Below are 27981 nucleotides of genomic sequence, written 5' to 3'. Positions count from 1 at the left end.
TGGTTCCTCCCTCTCAAATGTGAGTTGTTCAGCACCAGTATCAAGCCAAGTAGTCATTATCTCTGATTCCATTAGAGACTGTATGCTAGGTGGGTGGCCCCAAGGAGCAGGCCTGTGAGGGAAGTTAATATGATCTGGCACCCAGCAGAACAAGCTTACCGAGCTCATTGGTTGAAAATGAATCGGCGTGGCGCACGCCTTTATCCAGCACTCGGGACAGACAGGCAGATCTCTGTGAGTTCGACAGCCTGACCAAGTAAGCTCAGAAAAGCAAAGTACAAGAAACCCTGTCTCGAAAAAAAAAAAAAAAAAAAAAAAAAAAAAAAATGAATGGGGGAATGAGACAAAACAGAACACACACCCTGAAAACACAAGCCGAGCAGTATTAAGGGAAGCAAACAAGACTCTGCCAACCACACACAAGGAACTTAAACCAAGAGTGAGTGAGACTGGAGGCCCTGGGGTCTCACAGGTCATTGGGCGGTAAAGACAGGATAACAAATCATTGCAGGGCCTGGGGACTGAGAGACAGACTTGGGTCTACTCTGGATCCAGGCACAGAGCAACACAGATTAAAGTTTACATGGAGTCTGGGTAGGAGACGTGGATTCATTCTACACTAGGCTCAAGTACTGGGGCAACCGAGACTGAAGTTTACACAGGGCTTAGGTTCTGAGCCAGTCAACAAAGCCTGGTTTGTGTCAGGTTCAGTGATCCAGGGAAACAGAAAGAAAGCTGTTCTCTGCAATGGTCTTATCATTCATTTACTTTCATGCTTATTTATTTATTGTGTGCAGGTGTGTTGCAGCCATGGTATAAAAGTGGAGATCAAAGGACAATTTGTGCGAGTTGGTTCTCTGCTTCCACCACATGGGTCCCAGGGATTGAACTCAGGTGGTCAGGCTTGGAAGCAAGCACCTTTACCTGCTAAGCCAACTATTGCCTTCTTTTACGATTTTAGAGAGGAAGGCAGGTGGTATAAAATGACTCCCATAAGGAACCGAAGTCCCAGTGGGAGTATATGACACAAATATACAGAAGCTAAAACAAATCAACCAAACCTCTTCACATTCTAGTGAGAAATGCAGTCGCAACTATGAAGCTCAGGAAAGCAAAAAACAAAACAAAACCACCCTGTGCCAACACTTCTCCAGGCTACAGGGAAAGCACACAATGGATCAAGAAAAAGGAAAGAATTCTTGTTAAGTACATTATCAAAGCAACAGAACCCAAAGCAGTGACCCACCACACCTCAGAAAGCTTAGCAACAAAACAACTGTTAGGGTATCATGTTAGGATATCAGCTGACATAAAAACCAGGAAAACTGGAATTCCAAGATCACAGCACAAGCTAAGGGCAAACTGGAGTGGAGGGGCAGACATAAACTAAGTTAAGAATAAAAAGTTTGGGGAAAAGGCTGTGATAACTGAAAAATAGCAAACAAGTCAGAAAAATAAGCAAAGAAAACTTTTATAAGACTAAGACACAGAGATACAAATTAAAAACATGACTTAGACACTATTGAACAAGGAATCTCTTAAGCAGAACCCTCACCCCCCCCCAAAAAATGGACACATGATAAGTACCTAGAAACAGGAGAGGGAGGGCAGGAGATGTGGCATAACACTAGAAAATGGTCTGAAGTAGGTATGTAGAGCTCTCGGAGAATAGAAAGTATTGGGAAGCAATGTGTTAGATCTGGTCACAGAGACATCCACAGTAGATGGAAGCTGCGACTCTTCAGGCCCAAGGTCCAAAATAAGGAGAGTAAATAAAAAGGATAGCAAGAGGTAGGAATAAGTGCAGCCCCCTGAGTGCTTGCCTGGATGGCATGAAGCCCTGGGTCTGACACCCAGCACTGCATAAACATGTGTGATGTCACACACCTCAAATCCCAGAACTCAGAAGGTTAAAGCAGAGGGACAAGTGCTCAGGTTCAAAGTGAGACCTTATCTCAGAAGTCAGCAAAAAAATGCATGAGAAGTGAGGCTGGAGAGATGGCCCAGTGGTTATGAGCACCGGCTGCTCTTCTAGAGGACAGGAGTTCAATTCCCAGTACTACATGACAGCTGACAACTAATTCCAGTTCCAGGGGAACTGATACCCTCACACAGACATACATGCAGGCAAAACACCAATGCACATGAAATAAAAATATCATTTTTAAAAATGCATGAGAAGCACACCAACTCTGATGCTGCACTCACACAGGCTACCAAGTCCGCACAGTACGCTCCTCAAATTTGTGTTTTATTGTGTATCCTAATAAACTTGCCTAAGGATCAGAGGACAGAGCCAGCTACTAGATCAGACATAGAGGTCAGGCAGTGGTGGCACACACCCTTAATCCTATAGGTCAGGCAGTGGGGCACACACCCTTAATCCTATCACTCAGGAGGCAGAGATCTGTCTGTCTCTCTGTGAGTTCAAGGCCACACTGGTCATGTGAGGTTGATCCAGTATAGGAAAGAAAGAGAGCCAGATGTGGTAGCACACACCTTTAATCCCAGCACTTGAGATCTCATGCCTTTGCTTGGGAAGCACACACACATTTCATCCCAGGAAGTGATGTCTGGGCAGAGAAAGGTATATAAGGCGTGAGAAAACAGAACTCTCTCTCTTTAGGCTGAGGATTTCATAGAGATAAGAACAAGTGGCTGGCTGTTCTGCTTCTCTGATCTTTCAGCTTACACCCCAATATCTGGCTCTGGGCTTTTTATTAAAAAGACCATCTAAGATTCAAACAACAGTGTTTGATTTACTAATTGCTCTAGTGGACAAATAGGAATCTTCTACCATAAGAAGAGATAGTGTAATTTCTCCTTGTACACATGCCAGTTTTTGCTTTATGAATTTCTAGTCTATGTACGTCATACATATGAATTTAAATGCAATATAGAATAAAATGTGAAAAGGAGCTAGCACAGCTCTTAAGGAAAATATCAGGTCTTCCATTAAAAAATATTTAAGAATGACTGAGTGAAGTCTTCAACTTAAAACTGAGAAAAGAACAAAACAAAGCATAAAAAGGAGCCAGATGTGGTGGCACATGCCTGTAATCCCACCACTTAGGAAGTGAAGCAGAAGTCAAGGTCATCCTCAGCTACAGCGCAAGTGCAGAGCCAGTCTAGGCTATATGAAACTGTCTCCAAAAACCAAAAAAATGATAAATAAGCAGAAGTTAACTTTTGAAAATAAAAATATAGTAAATAAGTAAAGCCCAAAGCTGCTGCTTTGAAAAGACACAATACTGGTAAGTCCAACAAGAAAGGTGCAAAATAACTGTAATTGGCTCATAACAGAAAACAGCAGTCTCCTGCCCCATTCTGCCCATCCATTCCTCTGCATTCTCTAGTCACCCATCCACAACTATAGAGGATAATTCCAGGAACTGAGGTTATCAATACCTACAGACACCCAAGCCCCTTCCATAAAATGGCCCAGTATTTGCAAAAAACCAACACGCATGCCATATACATCATCACTCAAAATACAAAAATGCAGTAAAGATGCTATGCCAATGGTTACTGCTCTACATTCAGGGAATAATGACAAGAAAAAAACCACTGTACATATTCAGTACAGACTCATGTTTTCTGAGTACTTTAAAAGTACTTTCCATTTAAACGCTGGCATGAGGATGCCACTGATAAAGAGGTCTGACTATATTAGAGTCCACTGACAATTTGAAATGAAATATGGGGGTTCTGCTTTCTTAAACATGCTACTTCCTTCTTAGAACTCACACTCCTCCCAATCCCACCAACACACTCAGATCACACTTTTGGTGTAAGCCAACAACTGGTATTTACAAGACCATGGCTATAAAGATTTATCCACAGCTGTACCACACAGCAGTTGTGGTTAGCATTCTTTCTCTTGGAGCTAATTACAGCCTTACCTTCCATCAATCGTTGTCCCATGTCTGTACCAGTTTGTACACTCCCTGCCTCTCTCCTCTCTTGCAGTCAGGCCTTTTGGATTTCTCTTTTTTTTTTATTGCACCTGTTCTTCCCAGAGTTCTTTGCTCTCTCTAATTTGGACTGGTGACCTGCACATCCTTTTTCCATTCCCAGTAAAGGACTTCCCGTTCCCTATGTATAGAGAACATGCATGTTGCTTTGGGCAGGGTAGTACTGTAAAACTCGATAGAGGTACTGGGATCTCAGAAGACATGCATTTGGGCTCTGGAGTCCAGTGTTGTGTGGGTGGCAATGTCTTCATCAAGTAGTCTGACAGGGACAGCCTGTATATTCCAGGGTTCTCCTCACTAGATTTCTTGGTACTATTTGGTAATTTCTGGATTTGTTGACTATCTTCACTAGGTTCCTGACAGTGAAGAATCTGATTGCTAAGTCTGTCTTCCTATCTTAACTGTGCCCTTTTTCTAATGGCTTACCCTCTAACAGTTTTTTTTTTTTTCTTCCCTTTAATAAGGTCCCATAATGGCACAGGTAATACATACATCTCTGTGCATTCATCATACTGGTGGCCTGTTGGGCCCTTCTAGGTTGTAAACCTGCATCCTTTAGTGTTTCCTTGCTGACTATCTATCTGGTTTATTTTTGAGACAGGATCTTGTATAACCCAAGGTACACTTAAACTTACTATGTAGTTGAGGATAACTCTGAACTCCTGATCCATCTGCCGCTGCCTCTTGAAGACTGGGATTACAAGCATGTGTTACCATGTCTCAGTTTTGGGGATGCTGGAGACAGACCTCAGAGCTTGTGATACTAGGCAATCAACTGAGCTACATGCTCAGTCCACTGACTGATTCTTACTGCCTTTCCCTTTTCCCTACGGAACACTGCTGGCCACCTGCAGAGTCTTAGACCATCCTCCAGTTTCTGTATCTCTTCTGTTTGTGTCCTCCATATGCTCCTCTGTATGAAAAACTTCTCTAGTGTTTTTGGACACTTTTCCATCAGTTTTATATCTGCTACCATAGCTTTCATTTTCAGTCATCTACTGTCCTCTGATTTCTTCAGCAGTGGCCTGCTCTTATCTGAAGGATGCGGTGCCATTCTGACATCTCTCACCCAAGTGGGGGCTTCAGTTTGGAGGGGTTTTTTGGGGGTGGGGGTTGTTTTCGGATTCCTCAGACAAGTTGTTTGGTTTCTTGCTCACATTCAGCTTTCTTCCAGCATCCAGAGCCTCACTCTGCAGGATGCTAAGGGTTGAGCAGTCCCACTGGTGGGTCCTTGCTCTCCCTGGTTAGTTCTACAGAGAAATCCTTCCTCTATCCGGGTCCTGAGCCAGCTCTACCACTCTAAGGAGAAGAAATGAAGAAGCCCAAAGCTGCCCAAATTCTAACATCTGACCCTTGAGTCCCTGTCCTCAGTGCTATGTACCTTGGGGTCATCAGTCTCAAGTCTCTCCCAAGGGACCCATCATTCTGCTGATGGAAGCAGAGATGTAGCTGGGTGGGACCAGGGCAGGGTTGGGGCAGACCAGGAGGCCAGGGCTCTAAGCAGGCCACCAGTTTGTGCTTCCCTGTACTCTCTTCCCAGGCTCCTGACACTTCCCAAGCTCTGCATGAGCAGACATGTTTCTTGGGTATCCCACAGCTGGCTTCAGCTTCTCTGGCATGATTGGTGGTTAATGCTGCTGCAAACACATCCTGGCATCTTTTCAACCTTGCTCAATGTGCTCTCCACTTTCCCTTTCTTTGTCTTTGCTTTTAAGTGGAGCAGAATTCCAGGAGGGCACCAAGGCCAGTACATTCACTGTTGCCTCATGTTTAATCAGACACCCCTAAGTGGCCTCCTGAGACAGGAGCAGGGTTCCCTAAGGCGACATAGGAAATGACAGCATCAGGTGAAAGGTCAAGAACAACCCGTGCTTCCCATGCTGTCCAACAACCTCAGTTGGTCTCCTGGTGCTCTAAGTGGAGGACCTGACTTTAAAAGGCACATGCTGACCCTTACCTGGCTGCAGTCATGGATGTTCTATGCTCAATCACAAATAAATGCATGAAATAAGTTCAAGTTCAAAGGACTCATCTGGTTTGGAAGTTAGCCAACCACAGAGAGAGCAGACATCATAGGTTAGACTTAAACAACAAAGCCATGCCTTTCTGCTTGAGGTAAGCCTCTCAGACAAGGCTCTGCAAAAGGCAGCTTCAGGCACAGTGTGACTAAGATGGGGATCATGGATTAACATTCTCCTACTGGACAAAGTATTACTCAACAAAGCCTGTTCTCCATAGATTTGTGTACCACAGCCACATCATTTAGCTCTGAGATGGTCCTCAAAGCCAGTCTGTGGGGGGGCAAAAGGTACCTCTGCCCTGCAGCATAGTTTCACAGAGACCCAGTTCTGTATTCTCCTCTTCTTTTGATCAGTTTTGCATCTAGGTCCTCAACTATCAGGTTACCCACCAGACATCCACACAAGGGTTTCAACACAAAGAGCCCCTTGACTCTCTGGCTATAAAGCCCTGCCTAGTAACCAAGATGTCTCCCAGAAATGCTCACATTAGCCTTTCTGTTGCTAAAATCTGCCCAGAAAGAACCTTCTCATAGATTCTAGAACATATTAATCACAGACTTGCTCAGGCTACAAGAGCAGAACCCAGCTGTCTCTGTCATATCCTTGAACTTGCAAACCATGGCCCCCTTGGGGATTGGCCCCCAAGCATGTTCTGCATGTGATAAAGGTCACAGTATTCATACCTAGCTTCCTTGTAGCTTATGTGACTGGCATCTTTCTCTACCACCCAACAGAAAGGCTCCCAGGACACAGTGTAACTAGTTAACTAGGGGATGGAGTCAATTTTTCCTGGGCTACCTTCAATTAGTAAGGGAGCCTGAGGTAATGGGATGCCCTGAAGACAGATAGGAGAAGGACTGTCAGATATAGAAACTAGGTAAGACTACAGGAGGCAAGTCATGGTGGTTTCTGGTCCTTGCTTGAGTCTACCATATCCAGAGCTTAGTCAGCAGGACAGTAGGAAGGGTCAGGCCAAGGGGAGGAGCTCTGAGCAGCAGCTCATTGTGGCCCATGGGGCAGACAATACAAAGCCTGGGACATCCTGACAACCGTGCCAACATGGATGAAAAAGCTCAGCACATGGGCTAAAGAGATGGCTCAGCAGTTAAGAGCACAGGCTGCTTTTCCCGGAGGACCTGGGTTCAATTCCCAGCACCCACATGACAGCTTACAACTGTCTATAGCTCTTCTTCTAAGGGATCTGACACCCTCACACATGCAGGCAAAACCCCAATAGACATAAAATAAAAATAAATAATTAAAAGCCAAAAAAAAAACCCTAAAACAAAGAAAGAAAGGAAGAAGGAAGAAGAAGAAGGAAGAAGAAGAAGGAAGGAAGGAAGAAAGAAAGGAAGGAAGAAGGAAGGAAGAAGGAAGGAAGGGAGAGAGAGAGGGAGGGAGGGAGGGAGGGAGGGAGGAAGGAAGGAAGGAAGGAAGGAAGGAAGGAAGAAAGGAAGAAAGAAGAAAGAAAGAGCTCAGCACAACAGTTTGCCCACCTTGGGTAACCCCCGTTTGCCATTTTTACCTTACCGTTCAGGAGCTGAAGCTCCAGGAAGGAGCTGGAGCACACCTTACACACCCATTGGCCACGCTCAGGCTCTGCAGGGACACTGGGCTCAGGGGTACCTGAAGCTGCAAGACACAAGACATAAGGGTTAGCCACCTCAGCAGAGTATGGCCTGCTCCCCAGGTGTTGATGACAAGAATGGAGATGCCCACAGACTCATGAGCACTTGCATTCTAAACAGGGTCCTCAGTTTCACACACTGACCAAGTTCATCCCCATTTTACAGACGAGGAAGCTGAGCAGATGTGATATCCCTGTTACTACCACAGGCTCAGCCCTGTCACCAGTTGTATAATGTGCCCTCTTCCTCCCAGTCACCAGCCCTGTGGGACCAGAGTCCTTCATATTCTCTAAGAGAAAAACAAGCCTTCAGGACCCATACTTGAGCTGGGCCTGGTTATGCAGACCTGTAATAACAGCTATGTAGTAGGCTGAACAAGATGACCAGAAGTCCAAAGCCTACCCTGGTCATAGAACAAGTTCAAGGACAACCTGGCCACTTAATGAGGCCCTGTCTCAAAGTTGTTTTTTGTGTGTGTGTGTGTGTGTGTGTGTTTGTTTTTTTAAAGGAGGGCTGGGCATGTAGCTTAGGAGTAGAATGCTTTACCTGTATTCTACCTGTAACAACACACACAGACACACACAGAAACACAGACACACATACACATAGACACAGACACACACAGACACAGACACACACACACACACACACACACACACACACACACACACACACACACACACACACACACACGAGACTCATATTTAAATCTTCAGTGGCTCACATAACAGGGTATGGTCAGACCCACAACAGCCATCTCACAGTGCTCCTGAGACTGGAATGGCTGTGGCCCTGGCCCAACATATCCCATGGAGATTTTTGTGATAGGGTTGTACCTTGTAACTGTTGTCTGGCAGTGGAGCCTGGTGCCTGAATAGGAGTGACCTTTAAAACTGTTCAATTTTTAAAAATCCCCATCTGGGACAGGTGGCTGCCACCTGGACAGTGCCTCTAGTCCTCCAACAATGACACACAGGAACCCGAGGAGGGACAAGGACAGGGGCTCAAGAAATACAGACTGACCTTGGCAATGCAGAAGGGGACTGTGAGCTCATTTTGAAAAAGTCACAGGCACTCTCTGGGACCTACACTGGACATGCCTTGGGATCTGGTCTAGCCAGGTTGTCTGTGGAGCCAGCCCACAGCTACCATTCCTGCCTGTCATATTCAGATCCATCACCATGTAGCTTAACACTCCAGAGGCCACTCAGAGGAAGCGCCTGAGCCTAGATAGTCTCCCAGATCTACATCTGTATACCACCATGCACCAGGAAAGAGCACATCCCATCTGTCTGCATCCCAAGCTAGTGCTAAGAACACAAAGAATAGAGATGAGGATGCAGACCATCATGGCTAGGGAAGAAACATATGCAATATGGAACCTGTCAGACTGAAATCAAAGACAGGAAAAGGTCACAAAAAGGTGGCAGGTGGGAACTGCATCCTGAATGTCCCAGCCAGTGTCTGAACTCTTCTTTGTCACTTTCTAGGAATCTGCTGGTTAGGGACTCCCAGGAAATGGGAAAAAACAGAAATAAGAGCCAAATTCCCATTTCTTACCCAGGTTCCCAAACATACAGAGGTTCCCAAGAAGGGGTTCAACAAAGGAACCCGTGGGGTCCGGCAGGGGCTCAGCAGAAAAAGGCATTTGCCACCAACCCCAATGACCTGAGTTCAACGGGACCCACAGGATGAAGGGAAGAACCAAATCCACATGTGTGCCATGGCATACACACACGCACACACACACACACACTTACACACTTAAATGTCATTTTCAAAAAGAAGCCCTTGGGACACTGAGCTGGGATTCCTCTCATCTAAGTGGCCCACCAGCTCCTACACTAATCATCCATGAGAATTTGTACTGCCCCAAACAGACCCCTAAAGCTTGGCTACCTGCTGCTCTGGCACTGAGTGAAGACTTCTCATCGGAAGAACCAGGTAGTCATGACAACACAAGATTTGCCAAAAGGTAACTGTACAAGATTAAGAATTTTTAAGAAAAAAAACCCACAGCCAATAGCCAGCAGATGAGTCCTTAAGTGCCAACTGACATTTCCAAACATAGGGAAATGTCTCAGCCAAATAACATGACAGAGCCCACAGCAGCACTGTCAGCTCGAGAAGGAGGTTTCAGGTGTGAGCTCATGTCAAAACCAAGGAACAGCAGGGCAGGCACACACCAACTGTGAGAAGTCCAGCAGGACACACAGCAGCTCAGCTCGGGTCAGAGGGTCACCAACGGTGAAATCGGGAGGGGAGGACAGGCTACTCTGTAGGAGACTATGGTGGAATCACACACTTGCATACATACAGCCCCTGAAGTGGGCGCTCAACATGGTGAGCTCAACTGAATGCATGGAAACTGGTTTGAAAGTTAGAAAACACTTGTTACAAAGTCAGAAGCAGAGAGAGTGGCCAGACTGGGCATAACATGGCTTCCCAGGAACTAGAAGATGTTACCTTCTGTCTTTCTCATTAGAAGGGTGATTCTGACCATGCTCCCCACTGCACTCACCTGTTCATGCCCTTGGGAGGAAAGCAAGCCACACTTAATGTGGGCTCAGGGAAACATGTAACCAGAACAGCAGTCCACAGCAGGACAAAGAATCCAAGTCCATTTTTTGGAGTGTCACAGCTGCAGCAGAATGAAACCTGCTTGTTGGCTTGCTTGTTTTTTTTTTTTTCTTCCCCTGCACCTCCCCACCCTCCTCTGAGACAGGGTTTCTCTGTATACCAGCCCTGGCTGTCATGGAATTCACTCTGTAGACCAGGCTGGCATTGAGCTCATAGACATCTGCCTGCCTCTGCCTTCTGAGTGCTTGGATTAAAGGTGTGTACCACCCACCACACCTGGGCTGAAACTTGTTTTCATTAAGCAGATGTCCCTCACAGTGCTGCCTGTTGAAGCTGCTGTTAAGTGCAAATACCAAGCTTGCTGCACCCCAGCTGTGACAGCAAGTAGTGTGGCTATTCTTCTGGTGGTCATGTGGCCACTGAGAGCTGAAGCTGCCCAGTCTCAAGAGAATCCTACCTACCATCCATCACAGGCTGAGGGAAGAGCCTTATAGTAAAGCTTTTCTAGCAAATGCTCTCCACTCATGCCATCATAAAGTTAAAAAAAAAAAAAAAAAAAGAAGAAGAAGAAAGAAAGAAAAAGAAAAGAAAGAAAGAAATCATTAAATTGAACCATCAGAAGTTGGAGACCATCCGTATTTCAGACCTGATTCTAGAGATCTACAAACTGACTGACTGACTTGTATAACAAAGATGCCCATCTAGAGGAAATATGAAAGGGGCAGGAAGAGAATGAGCCTTCCTGGCCAATGCTCATCAGAAAGCCTGGGCCACAGTACAGCTCCTGAGGTCTCACCCACCTAGGCTGAGGTCAAAGTGATGTCCACAAGACTTGCCCACTCCACCTTAGGGTGGCAAACTGTCCAGTGCATACACAAGACCAGAGCTAAGCAGAATGCAAAGCCCATGTTTCTCAGTTCCAACCAGGGAACTAGAATCAATTAGTACTCCTTTCTAGATGTCTCACACCTCTCTTCAGAGGCCTTGCTCTCTGTGGGCTTTTGAGATGTAGGCAAGGAGGGCTGCAATGCCTGGTTTCTACTGAGGGGATACATTCAGCACACAGCCCAAGTTCTGCATGGGTACTGTGGAGTGGGGTATAAGGAAAGGGCAGACAGGTGGCCAGGGAGGCAGGCAGCAATGTGTGAGGGAAGCTGCCACTTAAACAGCCAGTGGGGAAGCCCAGGGAAGCATATGCCAGCAGCAGCCAGCCTGAGAGGGCCAGGCAAGTGCTCCACAGATAGAAAAACATGAAGATTCCATCTGGTTGACAGTAGCCAGTGACCTGCACCACTTACAAGTTGTCCCAAGACAGGGTGAAGTGTTTCTGGGCTCCAGAGCTGGGAGAAGCCATATCTGTACTTAGCTCTGTTGTATGCTGCTTTATGAGGCTGGCTCCAAAACATGCACCCAGGCTCTTCCATTCATCAAAACCACAACTGACTAGAAACATAGGACAGGCCAGAGCCCTCTCATTTAGGAACCTCCACCTGTGAGATCTTTGCAAAATGTTAGGAACTGCCCCATGAAGCCTTTCTATCACACCACACTTGGCGTAGCAGGAAACCATTTTCATGAGAGGTCACTATATCTGGGGTTAGAAGCAGAATTACTATCCCACTTTGATGATGAAAACTCTTTGTGACAACAATGAGCAAGGCTGCTGTCCTGGGAGAGGCCCAGGATCCAAGTTAACACAGTGATGGCTTCTCCATCATGAGATCCTGATGGCTCACTTAGATGATTCCTACATGCAGAACTACATTTCTTGAATGCATATGCATCAGGATACACACACACACACACACCTCTGCATATGTATACACATGCACAATCCTACCTATCTGTATATACAGACAAGTATACACACACATCTGTACATCTGAGCACACACAGGCACATACCTATAAATCTACACATATACTAACATAGGTACATACCTCTGTATCTGTACACACATGTAGACTCTTGCATGTCTGTACATACACTAACACATGTACATTCCGATGGATTCATACACTCTAACACATATACAAACCTACACATCTATAAGAAAACAAAATGTGCACTGTGTATTGTACACATGCTGACAAATGCACACATTTGTGGATCTGTACACACATGAGAAGATTCATGTATCTATTAATATACAAGAGCATGTGCTCTGCAGCTTAAAATAATCACATGCACACACCAAGGCATCTGTCCAGACACACCACACTTTTACCTGGGCACACACATATACACATGTGCATGAACCAGACTTGGGCAAGAGCTGCTCTCCAGTGCAGTGTCAGCACTGGCACACACAACAGCGGCCAGATCTGTTGTCTCACCTTATACACTGTCACCTGGCCTGTCCCTGGGCTTTACCTGTCACTCAGCCTGGTTCCCTCACCTTCTACACCAGCGTTTCTCAACCTGTGGGTCACAAACCCTTTGCTGGGGTTCAACAACCCTTTTACAGGGGTTGCCTAAGACCACCCCAAACACAAATGTTTACATTATGACTCATAACAGTAGCAAACTTATAATTATGAAGTAGCAATGAAAATAATTTTATGGTTGGGGGTCACAACATGAAGAACTGTATTAAAGGGTCACAGCACTAGGTTGAGAACTACTGTTCTATACTGTCACTCAGCCTGTCCAAGGCCTCACCTTCTATGATTTGGCCTGTCCCTGGGCCTCTGTGCTCATAAGAATAAACTGTTTCCTTACAGCATCAGGAGGGTAGGTCACTGTGGGAGCCCTGAGACCAGAGCAAGAGCCAACCTGTATTATACCCAAGGGCCTCAAATCACCTAAAGACAGAGAGGTACCATCTCTTACCAGCAAGTGTCCCAAGATTTGGGTAGGCACTGTCTGTCACCCCATAGGCCCAGGCATGGGGGACAAGCACTGTTCCATCCCACCTTCCCATCTCAGCTGCTGGCACCTACATTAGCATCTCTGTCAAGGGGCCAAACTGTAGTGAAGAAATAGGATGTACCCTGAATGCTAGAGCAGGCCTGCTTCAGCATGGGCTTGTCCATCTTCTTGGCATAAAAGGCAGCATACCACACACGAAGTTCAGTGCCCGCAGGGATATCCCTTGAGGTGGTGAAATATACATCACTGCCATGCTGGTAGGCTGTCAGGTTCTGGTGCCCTGGCTCTAGTGCTGGCCGCACCAGCATCATCCAATTGCAGTCATCCTCGTTGGAAGTGTCGAAGCACACAGGATGCCCGTCTTTCTGGAATACCTGAGGAGAGGGCCACAGATTGGTTACTGACCAGTCTATCAGTGTGCTTGGGACCATGGGGGAGACCACACTGCTTCTGATAAGACCTGTTAATAAGCTGTTTACTATAGCCAGGGGATCAGAGAAAGATTCTCGGCCTTAGATGGGTCAGGCTGGTCACAGGAAAGAGGAAGCTGAAGACAGGCAACAGGTCCCGCATCACTGAAGTACCTGAGTTAAGACACCTGAGCTGTTCTGACATCAAGGGGACCCTGAGCTCTCCTCCTATTCAGGAATCAAGAGAATCCTGAGCTTTCCTACTGTGCAGACATCAAGGGGACCCTGAGTTCTCCCCTCTAGGCATCATGGAGACCCTGAGCTCTTCTCCTATCCAGCATAACAATCCCAGCTTCATTGGGAATGGGACACATGAGTTCTCCCTATGACTCAGGTTGGTATCCAGACATTGGAACTCTCCTCCTGGTTCTGCTCCAAGCATGGCATCAGCAGAGTTCTTCAGTCCAGGTGAGCTATTCCTGGTCTGCAGGTCAGTACAGCTTCTGAGTTAGAGAGCAGGGCAGAGAAAGCCTTTAGTGACTCTGAGTCAGCGCAGGTGTAGGGTCTGTTCTCTATCTGTGGAATGATGCCAGCCTCCTTAGGGATCCTGCCCCACTGCCAAGCTTTTCCTGAACAGATCCCTACAAGTGTAGGGCCCTCAGAAACGCAGGGGCAAACTGGGAGGCCACCAGGTGCCCAGGGACCCCTAGTGGGTATGGAAGGCACATTTCCACCCTCCTCTCAGGGGCACAGGGCTTCCCTTGGGACACACAGGTGCTCAGAGCTGAGAACAAGTTGACACCTGAAAACATCCTTTGGAATTGAGGAGGTGAAAAGAAATCAAACAGGCATGAAGGACTTTCTCCAGCCATGTGCTGACACCAGTGTGAACCCATAACCCGGGTGCACAGAGGGCAGATACTAAGCTACTCGCCTTTCTGGGCTCAGATTTAGGCCTTTCCCATCATTTTTTAGCACAGAACCTTTCTTTCTGCTTTCCGTACACTTTTTCTTCTGTAAGTATCTGTCAACAGGTATTTGTCTTTCCTCTTTGACTGAAGTCTGTCCCATAAGCTCAATATCCCAAGAGTGCCAAACTCTGGGGCTACAACACTTAAGGCTGGTGGCTACCTCTTTCAGGTCTTAAAGAGAAGCACATTGTCCCTAGGGCTGAGAAGCAACCGAGCCTTCATTTGTTTATGTCCCAACTATTTCTGAAGGTTGGTCCCACGTGTGAGCCTCCTCAGTCTCAGAGGCTTCCTGGGGTTCACTTTAGATCCTCAGCCATCCCTGTAACTGACATGACTTTGTTTTTCTTGGTGTTATGTATCTAAGTTGGAAATACCCATTCTCCCTCAGCCAGATGTGCTCTGTGCAGCCAAGCCCCATGCTGCCCTCAGTCTCCAAGCGCTTCCTGCAACTCACACACGTGAGTGAGACTGCCACACTGGTACAGGAAGCTACAGAGACCATTGCTATGCTGTAGGCACAGCACCTGCTGGGGGAGGAGAGGGCTCACACCAGCATGGGGTCACTCCTGTCTGTCCTTAAGTGCACTCCCCAAACATCCACAAGTAGGCACTGCCTCATACTGAGGTGTAAACACAGTGAAGTGGAGGAAAGACTTCTCAGCATTTACAGACCGTCACCACTCAGCAGTCCTCACTCCATTCCCATCAGGAGTCATGCGGTTCTGAAGGGGCCATGAAGCTCCGGCCCATGTAGCTTTTACCTTCAGAGGAAATGCAGATTCCTTCTCCCACTTGGCGACCCTCCTGGACTCGAATGGACCAAACTGTGTGCGCTTGACTAGCTGGGTTACTGCAAACACACCTTCAGCCCCATCATCCAGGCGTCTGATCTCCAGGTTAGAGGGGAGGGAGGACCTGAAAGTAGAAATTTCCAAGAGGTCCTGCTGCCCTTCCCACTGGTCAGAGCAGTGCAATGCCTGCATGCTCCCATTGTGCTCCAAAGATGCACTTTGTCACGGAGCAGAACTGAAGCTCTCCCTACAAAGGGGACAGGACTGGGGCTAGGCTTGTGAGGACCCAGAGCCCATGTACTAAGGGATACATTTAAAGCCCCACAAGACAATGCTGACGCCGTGTTCCTAGTGGGCTAGGGTACAAGAACTGAATCAGAGAAGGTTATGACCTTCAAGGTTGTAGAGAAGGCTGGATGAAGGGAGAAGGAGCATGGTAAAGTGTTTTGTACAGGCTGAAGACCAGCAAAGGGGCTCTGGACTGGGTGGGGTGGACCAGCTTCATTAAGTATGTGGCTTTATTAGCCAGACTATAAGGTCAAAGAAAATGCTGCAAAAGGAAATCACAGAGCTGGGACCTGAGGATGGATGAAGCTTGGGCCAGTGGGAGACATGTCTAGAAGCAGAGGTGAACCATCTTCCCGGGGATGAGCAGATGCTGGGCTAAGAAGGAAGAGTCAATGGCCAAGGGCTCTGGTTCTGCACCCAATGTCTTCAACTGTATTTTGATGGACAGTTGGCACCTCACCCCCACAGGAGAGCTCTCTACTTTGGGTAAAAATATTTTGAAAACCTAAGTCACAAATAAAGATAAATAAATGGGAGTAGGTACCAGTTGGGAGATTTCTAGAAACAATAATAAGACATTGAGCATTATTAGTTTAGCATCAGACTAAGTCAGGGACTGTCAGAGCCTCGTAGGGGTAACTTAGGTTCTCCACATCTCAAGCTACTGGTAGCTTATGGAACCTTACCCTAGATCTCTGAAGGCATGGGCCTCGTGGGAAAACATGGGCCTGCAGAGCAATGCCTGGCTACTAAACTGCCTCAGTATATCTGCAAGGTTTGTTTTTCTTGGTAGCTACAACTTGACTTGCTCCCTGGACTACTTGTCCAGAACTCTCACCCTAGCCCATTTTGTCCACAGTGCATACCTGTTCGCAGAGGTCTAGATTCAGAATACAGATGAAACCCAACAGGCAAACCTATAGTTTGCCCCCTTCTCCCCAAAAAACAGGGTTTCTCTGTATACCAGCCCTTAATGTCCTAGAATTCATTCTGTAGACCAGGCTGGCCTTGAACTCACAGTGATCCACCTGCCTCTGCCTCCTGAGTACTGAGATTAAAGATGTACACTACCACTACCTGGTGAGTTTGGCCACTTTTGCTCAATTCATAAATTGATAAAGTCCAGGCTGGCACAGCCCAGATCCCAAGGTCCCTGACTACACCAAGGAAACATACCCTCATGCTTTGAAACTGTTAGGACTCATCCCAGGAGGAGTGTGTCCAGCTCCCTGGGGGATGGACCACCCCCCAACACACACAGTCTCTCACTTTGCCCCTCAAACCTCCTTCTATCTGTAGACACTTGGGGCCTTTGCACTCTGGCCACAGTAGACAGGCAGAGAGCCCTTCTTCATAGACAGGATTGCTGTGGAAGCGTAGGCACTCACTCACCTTGCCCTGCTCAGGACAAAGGAGTCCTTGACCATAACCACAGGTCCCAGTTCAGGACACTCTGAGTCGTGGTACTGGCTACAGTCTTCACACCCTGTAAACAGACGCTGAATGTCAGAGGCAACACTGTCCAGGGAAAGAGAAACCCAAAGACCACAACCCTGGAAAAGGAGACCCTAGTGCCATGGAGTTCATGAGACTTGTAGGTTGACACAAAGACAAGCAAAGGTATAGCAGATACAGGAGGCCTGGCCACAAAAGTCACCTCTTAGTGCTCCTGAAGCACAGAATGCCAATCAAGAATCCCTTCCCAAGAGCACCAGTCTATGACACTTTCACACATCAACTCTATGGTTAGGAAGATCAGGATCCAGGATAGTACTAACCCATTACCCTAAATCTCATACCCTTCGCTCTTTTCTAAGCCTTAGGTGACTTTCTGAGTTAAAGGTCACCCAGTCGTGTGCCCCTAATGGAGTCCTGAAGAGAAGTGGCCTGAGGCTACAGCTCTGTAGCAGACAGGTAATACCCAGGCTCTCAGAGCAATTCAGCAAATTACAGATTCAAAAAAAGTGCACGTCTGTGTGATACAAACAAAATGTGGATGTAGCTTTGCCTAGACAGAGAGTGTCAATCCCATCTGTGTTCTATGACATCACACTAGCCACAGAGAGGCCTATGGGTCACTTACAGATAAACATGATCTCCTCACTGCCATCTTCAGCCATTGCTGACACCTGTCAAGATATAAGAGACCCATTAACAGTGAGCTTTTACAACATAGTTTATGTGTGGGCTTTCCTGTATGTATAGGTGCACACACACCTATGTGTGCATGTGTATGAAGGTCAAAGTCACCCTTAGGTGTCAATCTTCTGGAGCCATCCAGCTAGTTCTCCAAGACAGGGACTTTCTCTGGGATCTGGAGTTTGCCACTTAGGTTAAGTGGATAGCCAGGGAGCATCAGGGATTCTGTCTCCACCTTCCTAGTGCAGGAATTACAAGTACATACCACAAGCCCAGGTTTTAAAATGTAGGTACTGGGGAATCGAACTCAGGCCCTTGTGCTTGCCTGGAAAGCACTTGATTGACTGAGCCATCTCTTCAGCCCACTAGCAGTTTTTAGAGATAATCTCTTCTAAGGTTCCTTGGTCCTGTGCAAGGATATAACACAGCGCTTTCAAGAGAACAACTACTGGAATCCCTATTTTTAACTTTAAACATGTTCTCACCTACAGTAATATTGTTTCTTAAAAAGAGCAATGGATTTGAATGCCCTCATGACAAGGGGGCCTTCATGAACTCAGATTTCCACTACTTCACAGAAGCTGCCATTTATAAAATATACACTGTATTTTTTTAGAAGAACTTTTCTTACTGCCACTGATTCTCTGCCCTCTCCAGGCTGTGAATTCCTCGTAGACAGTCATTTCTACTGCAATCTGTCCTTCAGTATCTAACTAGTGCAATGTCCTCATCATCCCGAGTGGGTAAAAAGTAGTGTCTGACACACAGCATGGTGGGTTCTCCTCTTCCCATACAGACCTCTTCAAGCTATTTGTATTTCCCATGCATCCTTTGAAGGTGCCTCAAAAGCAACCATAGTAGGCAGTTAAGCACAGAGCAATACTGTACCACACATACATTTCAGACAGAGTGATACAGCTGTTGTTCATTCTGGAATATCAGATGCCTAAGATATAAGATAGATATAAAAACATCTACTTCATGCAGTTTGGGAAGAAACACAAAATGAGGTGTACCCAGCATGTCCCACCCAAATATTATCCTCAACCACATCCTTCCTGCTGTCTGATCACCCTGCCTCCATGGTGTCCACTGCTGGTTATCATCTCAGGAAAGGATGCAAGCGGATACACACTTCCTAAATGTTAGTCTCACTTGCCCTCCATCTCAAACCCATCAGCTTGAAGATTAGAAAACAGGTAGCAAAAGCTGCAGTGAAAACTCAGACTGCTTGAACAAGTTTTTACTGAGAAAAGAAGGGAAGGGCTGAGAGCGCCATGATGGGAGAAGAAAGGTGCTATACACAATCTGGGGAGATGAGCTTCCAAGTTTCAAATTTCCACATTGCTTTAAAATGCTAAAAAAAAAAAAAAAAAAAAAAAAAAAAAAAACAACCAGGCACATTAAATCCCAAACTCAGCAAAACATTTTCTTTTTCTGGAATCAGCATCTAAGCTAGAAAAGGGCTCAAGGGCCTACTAACTCTAACCTAGTTCCACATGAGGTGGTATTGTGTTCCCCAAAATATTGTGCACCCTAATAAACTTATTTGGGGTCAGAGACAGAACAGCCACAATATTAAACATAGAGGATAGGCAGTAGTAGCACATGCCTTTAATCCTAGCATTCCAGAGGCAGAAATCCATCTGTTCAAGGATACAGCCAAGCATAGTGACTCACACCTTTAATCCCAGGGAGTGATGGTAGAAGGCAGAAAGATATATAAGGAGTGAACACCAGGAACTAGAAGCATTTGGCTGGTTAAGCTTTTAGCTGGTTAAGCTTCAGGCTTTTGAGCAGCAGTTCACCTGAGAGCCATTGGTATGAGGACTCAGAGGCCTCCAGTTTGAGGAAACAAGACCAGCTGAGGATCCGGCGAGGTGAGGTAGCTGTGGCTTGTTCCGGTTCTCTGATCTTCCAGTTCACCCCAATACCTGGCTCAGGTTTGATTTTATTAATAAGACTCTTGAAGATTCATGCTACATCCACGCCTCTGCCTGGCCTCTCAGGACTCCTGGCAGGTGGGTCCCATGTGGAGTGGGTGCTAACCCAGGATGGGGATAGTGGCTGGTCACTGAGCAGAAGGCAAGGAGGGACTGGCTGTGGTTGGTGCTGCTGGCTGGAGGCCTGTGGGAAGCAGAGCTACCCTCTTCCTGGCAGCTGAGAAGCAAATGCCCCCTGGGAAGGCATTTCCCTAATGGCCTAACTTTCTTTCACAAGGTTTCTCCTCCTAAAGGTTCTGCCATCACCCACTAGTACCATTAGCTGGGACCCAAACTTTAACCTACAAACTTCGGGACAGGGGTGGGGTGGGGTGTGTAAGATTCATAACTGTAACAAGAAGCAGCATCAGGATGACACTCGTGTCACAAGAGCCTGAGGGTCTGTGTACCACAGCAGGAACACACTCTACATACCAGTTACACTCAGGTCAGAGAGCTCTGCAATCAGAACAGATAACAAGAGGCTACCCCAAGCCATAGCTAGATCCCAGCAGGACACAGAACACAGCCAACAAAGCTAATCAGAGCTGAGCAGACGAACAAGAATCTGCTCTGTTCTGATTGTTTTGAAGCTGTAATCTGCACATAGAGGTGTGGTAGGATGCTTCTCCCTAGGGTAGCAGCCAGCCTCCAGTTCCACCCCTCCCAGCAGTGCAAGCACAGGAACCCTAAGCCAGGAAGCTTTAGATGTTGCTGTGGAACACAGGAAGTGTGAAGCTTACATGGTGCTTAACATGAGAATCCTGGGCATTTTTATTAGTAGGATGTGGTCCTCAAAGTACAGCTTCTAGAATCTTCTAAGCAGAAGTCACATGAAGTGATGATGTACATTTTCAAAGTTTGCTCTCATCCATTAATGTGCTGTGAGTGTTCCTTTGTAGACCCTCCCACATTAACAGAACAGTGTTGGTGTAGTGACACTCAACTATGACCCCCCACACTAAGCAGGCTGAAGCAGGAGGACTGTGAGTTCAAGGCCAGCCTGGGCTACACAGGGATAACTTGTCTAAAAACCAAAAACCGAGAAGGGTACTATTTGGTGCAAAAATTAGAGGGGGAAATGATTAAAACTTTAAGAGAAAACTGCCTCTCACCAGTTTTCAAGAGTGTGTTCCATGGACCAGGAAGCAGCAGCAGTGCTTGTTCTGCCTGGATGCTCAAATACCTGGCCAGCAGCTAGCTGGGGCCCAGCAGGTTTTCTGCATCCAAACCTGGTCCATAGCTACAGCACACCAACTAAACATGACCAAAGTGACAGAGGGTCACTGTGGCACTGTCAGGAAACCAAACGTGTTTTGAGGTTCTGTCAAGGACCTCCTGAATCTAACTGGTTGGTGATATTATTTTCTGCCTTACTTAGCCTTCCTAGTTCTTTGCCTCTCCATAGAATTTCTCTTCCTCCTCCTCCTCCTCCTCTTCTTTTTGTTTTTTTCTTTTTTTGGTATTGTCTTGTTGAGCTAGGGTCTCACTATGTATCTCTGAAACTTGCTATGGAAACCAAGCTGGCCCTGAACTCAAGACATCTGTCTGAGTGCTGGATTAAAGGCATGCATTTCCACGCTGGGCTTCTCTATGGAAATTTTAGGACAACCCTGTTTATAGCTGTGAAAAGATCTTGGAAGATTCAAACATACAGACTTAGCTGCCTTCGCTTACTCTCATACCCCAAGCATCCTCATATATATAATTCACATTTAAGGAACTTTCTCACATTTAAGGCTAGGCAGTTTGGGCATGTTCTTCACTTACAACAGATCTTAGCTTGAACAGTCACAGCTCAAGGATTTAGAAGCCATCTCTGATCTAAAGGCTCTAGGGATTTCTGTTGAAACAAAAGGACCATCTTTGCCATTGGCAGAGGCTTTTAGGACTATATTAAAAGCAATAGGGGAGAAATTTCTACAGGGAAAAAGCAAATGAACAGTTTCCCAAACTCTGTACTGTGATCTAGGTTCAATAAAGGAGGGGCCCTGGAGTAGGCAGAGAGAATCTTGAGCTGAACACTTCGGAGCACTTCAAACTCCACTCAAGAGATATACCAGGCACTGGAAGTCTAAGGAATCTCGCAGAATACATCTGCTGAGATCAAAGCAGGGCAACAGCTCATCAGCCTAGCTGGGTAGAGACTGAGGGGCCACAGGATTATAATCAGCCCTGTACTAGTACAAAAGGGCTAGATGTCAGATTCCAGCACGTCTGCCCCTGCTGACCCTGGGGGGTGAGTATTACCCTTTCCTGGGCCTTGGTTTCCTCACTGGACTATACACTCTGAGTTCCTTTCTGGTCTGCTCCAAACAACTGCAGGAAGGCCTTCCTAGTCCTACCACCTTGCCCTGCCTATTCCTGTGCAAAGACAGACACCTGAGGGCAGCTGTATAACTAGATGCAGATGCAGAATGGTTCCAGCATGCCGTTCATGCCAGATGATCAGCATGACTGATGGGGGAAATGTCTTTCTGTACGCTGCGAATATGTGTTGCTCTGATTGGTTGATAAATAAAGCTGTTTGGCTTATGGCAAGACAACTTAAAGGCAGGTGGGAAATTCAAAGAGAGAGACAGGAAGGAGGAGGAGGAGACACCAGCAAGCCACCCAAGGAGCAACATGTAATGGAACACAGGTAAAGCCACAGAACATGTGGCGATACACAGATTAATGGTTATGGGCTAATTCAAGATATAAAAGCTAGCTAGCAAGAAGCTTGAGTCATAGGCCATGGCCATACAGTTATAATTAATATAAATCTCTGTGTGTTTACTTGGGGGATGTGAGTGGGAGAGATTTGTCCCGGCCACCAGCAGGCCAGGACACAGGAAAACTTCCAGCTACACATAACCAACCCAGAAGGTACCCTTTACACTTCTTAGTCACCTGAGCTCTGGCTCCCATATTTGACCTTGTGGGTTCTGTGAGTTCTTCTAAGCTTGTTTCCTATGGAATGCAATGCTTTCTACCATTTAATGAGTGTTACTTTCTAGACTCCCTGCCTGTTTAGTGTCTTTTCCTGCTTCAGGGATAAAATACTCTGACAAAAGCAACTTAAGAAAGAGAGTTTATTCTGGCTTATAGTTCAAGGGTAGTCAGTCTTGGTAGGGAGGTCATGGCAGCAGGAGCTTGAAGGATCCAAACTTCACATTGGATCCAGTCAGGAAGCAGACAGTGATAAATACTTCCCAATGCTCAGCCGGCTTCCTCCATTTTACACAGTCAAGATGGGTCTACCCACATCAATAAGTACAATCAAGATAAGCCCCTACAGGCTTGCCCAGAGGCCCCTCTCACAGGTGATTCTTGATTCTGTCAGGTTGACAGTTAATATTAACCAGCAGCACAGCTTTGCTCTCACCCAGGGTTCACCACCCTCTGTTAATCTCACTCTCTTCACCTACCTCTTCACCCATTTTTAAAGTTCAGACTGTTCTCTTGCCCAAGGGATCACCACAGAGCAGATGCACAGCAGGACCTGCACAGCTCCACACCCACAAGTTGAGCACAGTGTCACCCACCTGACCCTCTGCCGGAGAAAATGGTCCTTGCAAACAGATGTGAGAGGGTCAGAGATAGGCAGGGTACACTGGTCCTCTGATGTAACCACAGCGGCCAAGCAGTAGCTTCCTCCCTGTAATCTGAACTGCTGCTCTTCAGAAGGTCCCATGCTTACTACTAGACATTCAGGCCTGGAGTCAGAGCACAACGGTGCCTTGCTGGGCCTCTCTCCTCTTAGCCTCATGGACCCCACAGCCCAGAGTCTCCAAACAAGCCTCTCTGCTCAACAGCTCCTACAGACAGGGCTTGTGATCAGACACTGCTCCTCCACTTGACTTTCTTGTTTTGAGAGTGTGTGTAGGGTTTGCTATGGGCATACCTATGTGGAGATTCTGCTGCTGGAGGAGGGGAGGCTGCACACCCTCACTTTCTCCACAGCATCGTCTAGCTGTTTAGAAGACCAATGAGGTGGGCCCCATGTCCACCCATTTCACTGAGCCCCCTTCTCAGATGCCTGCATGTTCCAATTCTTCCCACCACTGGAATCTTGCTTTGCTCTTCTCAAGTGCATTGTTTCCCATGTTTCTCCTCTACTTCCTGGGTTCCCCCTCACACACACACACACACATACCCTGAGGCTTCCCTGGAAAGCCTGGTTCTGGTCTGAGTGTGCTTATTGGAACCTTGAAGCACAGCAAGCTGCCAGGGCATGGCAATCTCACTCATAATGCCAGATACTGCAGACAGAACCCTTCTGACCTACAGCTTCCAGCACCACACCACCATGTCTGATTTCTTTCCAGCCAGCAATGCACTTGTGTGCAACCTCCACCTCCAGATCTGGTTTAGCCCCTATTATCTGAGGTCTTAGGGCTGGGCTTGCCTGTGGTGGTATTCTAATTGTACTGAAATGTGATTTTGATTGTATGTTAATAAATAAAGTTGCCCGGGGGTCAGAGCTATTAGAGCCATAGACAGAGTGTGGCGGTGGTGGCACACGCCTTTAATCCCATAGATCTCTGTGTGTTCAGGGATACAGCCAGCATTGGAGACATATGCCTTTAAGACCTAGGGGGCTGTACATTCAGACAGTGACGAGGCAGTCACGTGTTTGGGATTTACAACCAATGAGAAAGCAGAATGATTAGAAAAACGACTTACACACAGGAAATAGCTCTCTTTCGGGAAGCTGGGACAGCAGGAGGAAGGGTGAGATTTTAGCTCTGAGCTCTGACCTCTTGGCTTTCTCTTTTACATTGTTTCTGTGTTTCTTATTTAATAAGATGGTTGGTTACATCTACACTTGCCACTCTGGCAGCTTGGAGTCCTCAGCTCTGAAGTTGCCTAATTTTTGTTTGTTTGTTTGTTTGTTTGTTTCCTAACTTCTCCACCCTTTCTGAACTTCTTAGCTCATCTACAATGAGGTTGTATTTCCAATGTTCACTTCTGGTTCTTGCAAAGGGGTTTCTGGGCAAAAGAGAGGTGTGCAGTCTAGTCCACAAAAATAGAAAATGAGGCAGTGTGTTTAACAGTTACAATGGCAGAATTGTGGCAGCCTGTGAGGGCAGAGTTCTAGAAGCATCTTGCTTAACACACCGCACTAAGCTAAGCAGCACTGAGATCCATCACAGGAAAGAGAAACTTCCATAACTATTTAGCATGTGTTCATCAAACTTAAAAACTGCCAAAGACCTGCAGAGAGAACTAGACACAGGGAATATGCTTCTCAAAGGCATCCTCTTAGCTGGATGTAGTGGTTCTGCACACTTCTGCAGCCCAGGCATTCATGTTTCAAACAGCAGAACAATCAAGGCAGTCTCTTGACACAGTAGGTATGGTCCCTTCTCCCCAGTTAGAAGGCAGTGAAAGTCCAAACGTGTCACCCCTGCACACTCCTGGCACTGCTAAGGACTCAGGACACACTTGGCTTCAGTACTGTCCCTCAAGCCATGTCATTCATCCAAGGGATCCTGTGATACTGGCACTTTCTCAGCCCTCAGAACTATGAATGAAGGCCGGGACCACAGTAGACAGAAAAATATGCCAAACAGAGCCTGGACCAGGGGGTATCTCTCAGCAGAAGGAAGTGGGGTCACGGGGTCTTTAAGCACCCCAGGTCTAGTTTACACAATTTACCAACAAGGCTCATAAGATCCCATGGGGCTCAGTGCCTATCCCCACTCCATGTGACAGAGGTTGGAAGAGGATGAGGGACTTCAGCAAGGCATCCACCTGTACAGGTTTCCTAGGGATTTAGTCAGGTCCCCTTCCCAGACTCCATGTCACCTTTTGCTTTTTCCTCTCCCAGAACTATGTGGTCTCAAAACTCTGGTTGTGTGTGATATGGCTGTCACTATGATGGTATCAGGAGGTGAGTGGATGGGCCTGAAAGGTGACTGAGTCACAAGATGCTGTCCCCTCTCATGGCCCTCCCCATCCTGCCCTATTAGTGATGCTCTCCCACATGATACTGCAAGATGGTCCATGCCTGAAAGCTAGGCCCCAATGCCCAGCCTCCTGGGCCCAGAAAGGTAACCCCAGGATACCCAGCCTGTGGGGTTCCTGGTGCCCTCTAACCCAGCTAGGGACAGCCTCCATATGGTCTTGCTCTTAATAAATTACCTAGTCTGGGGAACTCTGTCATTTCACCAGCAAACAGACTAAGCCAGAAACCTTCCCCACATCTATCAAATTCCTACCTACTCTTCACAAGATCTATCCTAACACTGTTCTCTCTGCAAGTCCACTTAGTCCACGACTGCCACACACGGAAAGGATGCGCCCCACCTCCCCTGGAAACCATTCCCACTGTACCTCTTCTGGCAGCATCTACGGACACCCAGAGCTCATCAACTGAAACAAAAGGCTTTGCCTGGAGGTCACCGGTGTGACCTTCTCTTTCCTTCCACTGTGTAAGTCCTGGGGAAATTGCTGGCTTTTTCACCCCCTAGGGAAGTGGTTCTCAACCTTCCTAATGCGGTGACCCCTCATGTTGTGGTGACCCCCAACCATAAAATTATTGTTGCCACTTCATAACTGTAATTTTGCTACTGTTATAAATAATAATATAAATATCTGAAATGCAGGATAAAAGAGTCAAAACCCACAGGTTGAGAACCGCTTCTATGGGCTCTGGAATGGGAGAACCATCCTTGGGTCCAGCAAACAGCTCCATAGGACACTCTCTCTGTTGCCTACATCCCCCTCCATCAATATCAAGTCCCTCCCACCCCAGATGCTTTTCTTCCCTCTTTGGACACCCCATGCCATTTGTATGCCTGTATCTCTGTCCGCATGCAGTGGCCCTGCAGTGTCTCCTTGGCCGTCCCAGCCCCCCAGATTCAGCATATTGTAGAAAGCCACCTCTAAGCCAGGATTCTGGTGCAGCTCTTGCCCCTCCCTAGGTGTGGACACACCTCTGAAGCTACATAATGCCTGGTACCAGGCACAACACTCTCTGCCAATATCCTCACAAAAAGTGTTTTACCATTCTCCATTCCCTGTACTTCAGTACCAGCTTACCTGACCAGGCCTGGTTTAAAGAGCAGCAAGAGATGAAAGTTCCACTGACCTCTAAAATAGATCCTTAAGTCACTCTTGTAAATGCAGCTACTAAAATTTAAGGCCTATGATGGGATGGCCCCAGTCACCTCCAACTCACAGGAATCAGCTTCTCTTTAAGCTCAGCAAACTGACCCCGCCTCTTCTCTGTACCCTCCTGCCTCCTTCCCTGGAGATCCTAAACCGTCCATTACACACTGCTGCCTGCAATTGCTCTCCTGACGCCCCTGTTGTAACTTCTCGCAACACAAGTATGTCTATTCGTTGAATCAGACATGATTTCACAGGACCACAGGCTGCGCTCATTTCTTCTGAGTGAGCTGTGGCAGGCTTCACTGAACTGTCACCGAGCACCAAAAGAAAGGTCTAGTTTTGAGAAGCTGGCTCAAGGAAGTACACAAGCATATTATGGTTCCCTATTACTTCACCTGCAGAGGATAAATGACCACTGTGGCTCTTCTGGGAGACCAGAACAGAGTCACATGGATGAGATGGAGCAGGAGGCTGGGAACAGCACAGCCTCATGCCTACCCTTCTGAATTAGGAAACAAAATTGCCGATTGGAGAGGGCTTCAAGCTGCTGGAGGATGGGCACCCACGGTGACTCCATATTCCCCATACCCATGGAAGAAGACACGCATTCTTTAGGGCCATAACTACAGCAAGCCAGAGGATGGATGGATTAGTGTGGTGTTTTTCTCTGGGCAAGGGGAGATCCTGCCCCTGAGTCAGCCAGGTCCCATTCATGCCATGGCCTCTGAAGGGCAGATGAAGATGCCTAGATGTGGGCCAGCTGGTGCCTCCAGGACAGTAACTATGTACTTTTTAGAGACACCCCTATATAGGCCAGATCATCTCCTCAGTGTTTCCGTCTATTTTGGGTGCAGTCTACTGGCCTGTACTCTTGTGATTCCCTGGCTCCCCACGACAGCTACAGGTTCAGCTCTAAGGACAGGGACCTTGTGCCATCCCTGATCAAAGCTCTCTGTGAGCATCATCCTGCTGCTTTTCAACCTTGGTCCTTTGGCCTTTCCCAGCTTGAGATCCAACTATGTTCCCACCCAGGCCTTCGTACACTAGCCACATCTGCCTGATTTCCTCATAGCACTGGTCTCCCACTCAGCCACCCCTTCCTAGACAGATGGTTCTTGTCCCAGCTCTGAGTGTGCCAACCCCTGCACACCCAGCAGCCTTCCTCCTTCATGTCCTTACCACGCCTGCCTAACCATTGTTACTTATGGTCTACACTGCCTCCTGC

The 27981-nt window shown here is 47.0% G+C and overlaps 1 protein-coding gene across 3 annotated transcripts in view; it reads right to left on the bottom strand.

The window, feature by feature from the left end:
- The window catches only part of Prdm15 (PR/SET domain 15), an 80087-nt gene that overhangs the window by 48481 nt on the left and 3625 nt on the right, over positions 1-27981 (bottom strand). For all 3 annotated transcript variants that reach the window (XM_028860291.2, XM_037209595.1, XM_028860292.2), the window contains exons 2-6: positions 17618-17663; positions 16927-17020; positions 15217-15370; positions 13196-13448; positions 7526-7627 (exon numbers count right to left, since the gene is read on the bottom strand). In XM_028860291.2, the coding sequence (XP_028716124.1) occupies positions 7526-7627; positions 13196-13448; positions 15217-15370; positions 16927-17020; positions 17618-17663 (649 nt within the window). The remainder of the gene's footprint in view (positions 1-7525; positions 7628-13195; positions 13449-15216; positions 15371-16926; positions 17021-17617; positions 17664-27981) is intronic.

The sequence above is a fragment of the Peromyscus leucopus genome, chromosome 12, assembly GCF_004664715.2.
Source record: "Peromyscus leucopus breed LL Stock chromosome 12, UCI_PerLeu_2.1, whole genome shotgun sequence".
NCBI classification, from domain to species: domain Eukaryota; kingdom Metazoa; phylum Chordata; class Mammalia; order Rodentia; family Cricetidae; genus Peromyscus; species Peromyscus leucopus.
Note: the sequence above shows the minus strand (reverse complement) of the source record. Positions and strands in the feature narration are given on the sequence as shown.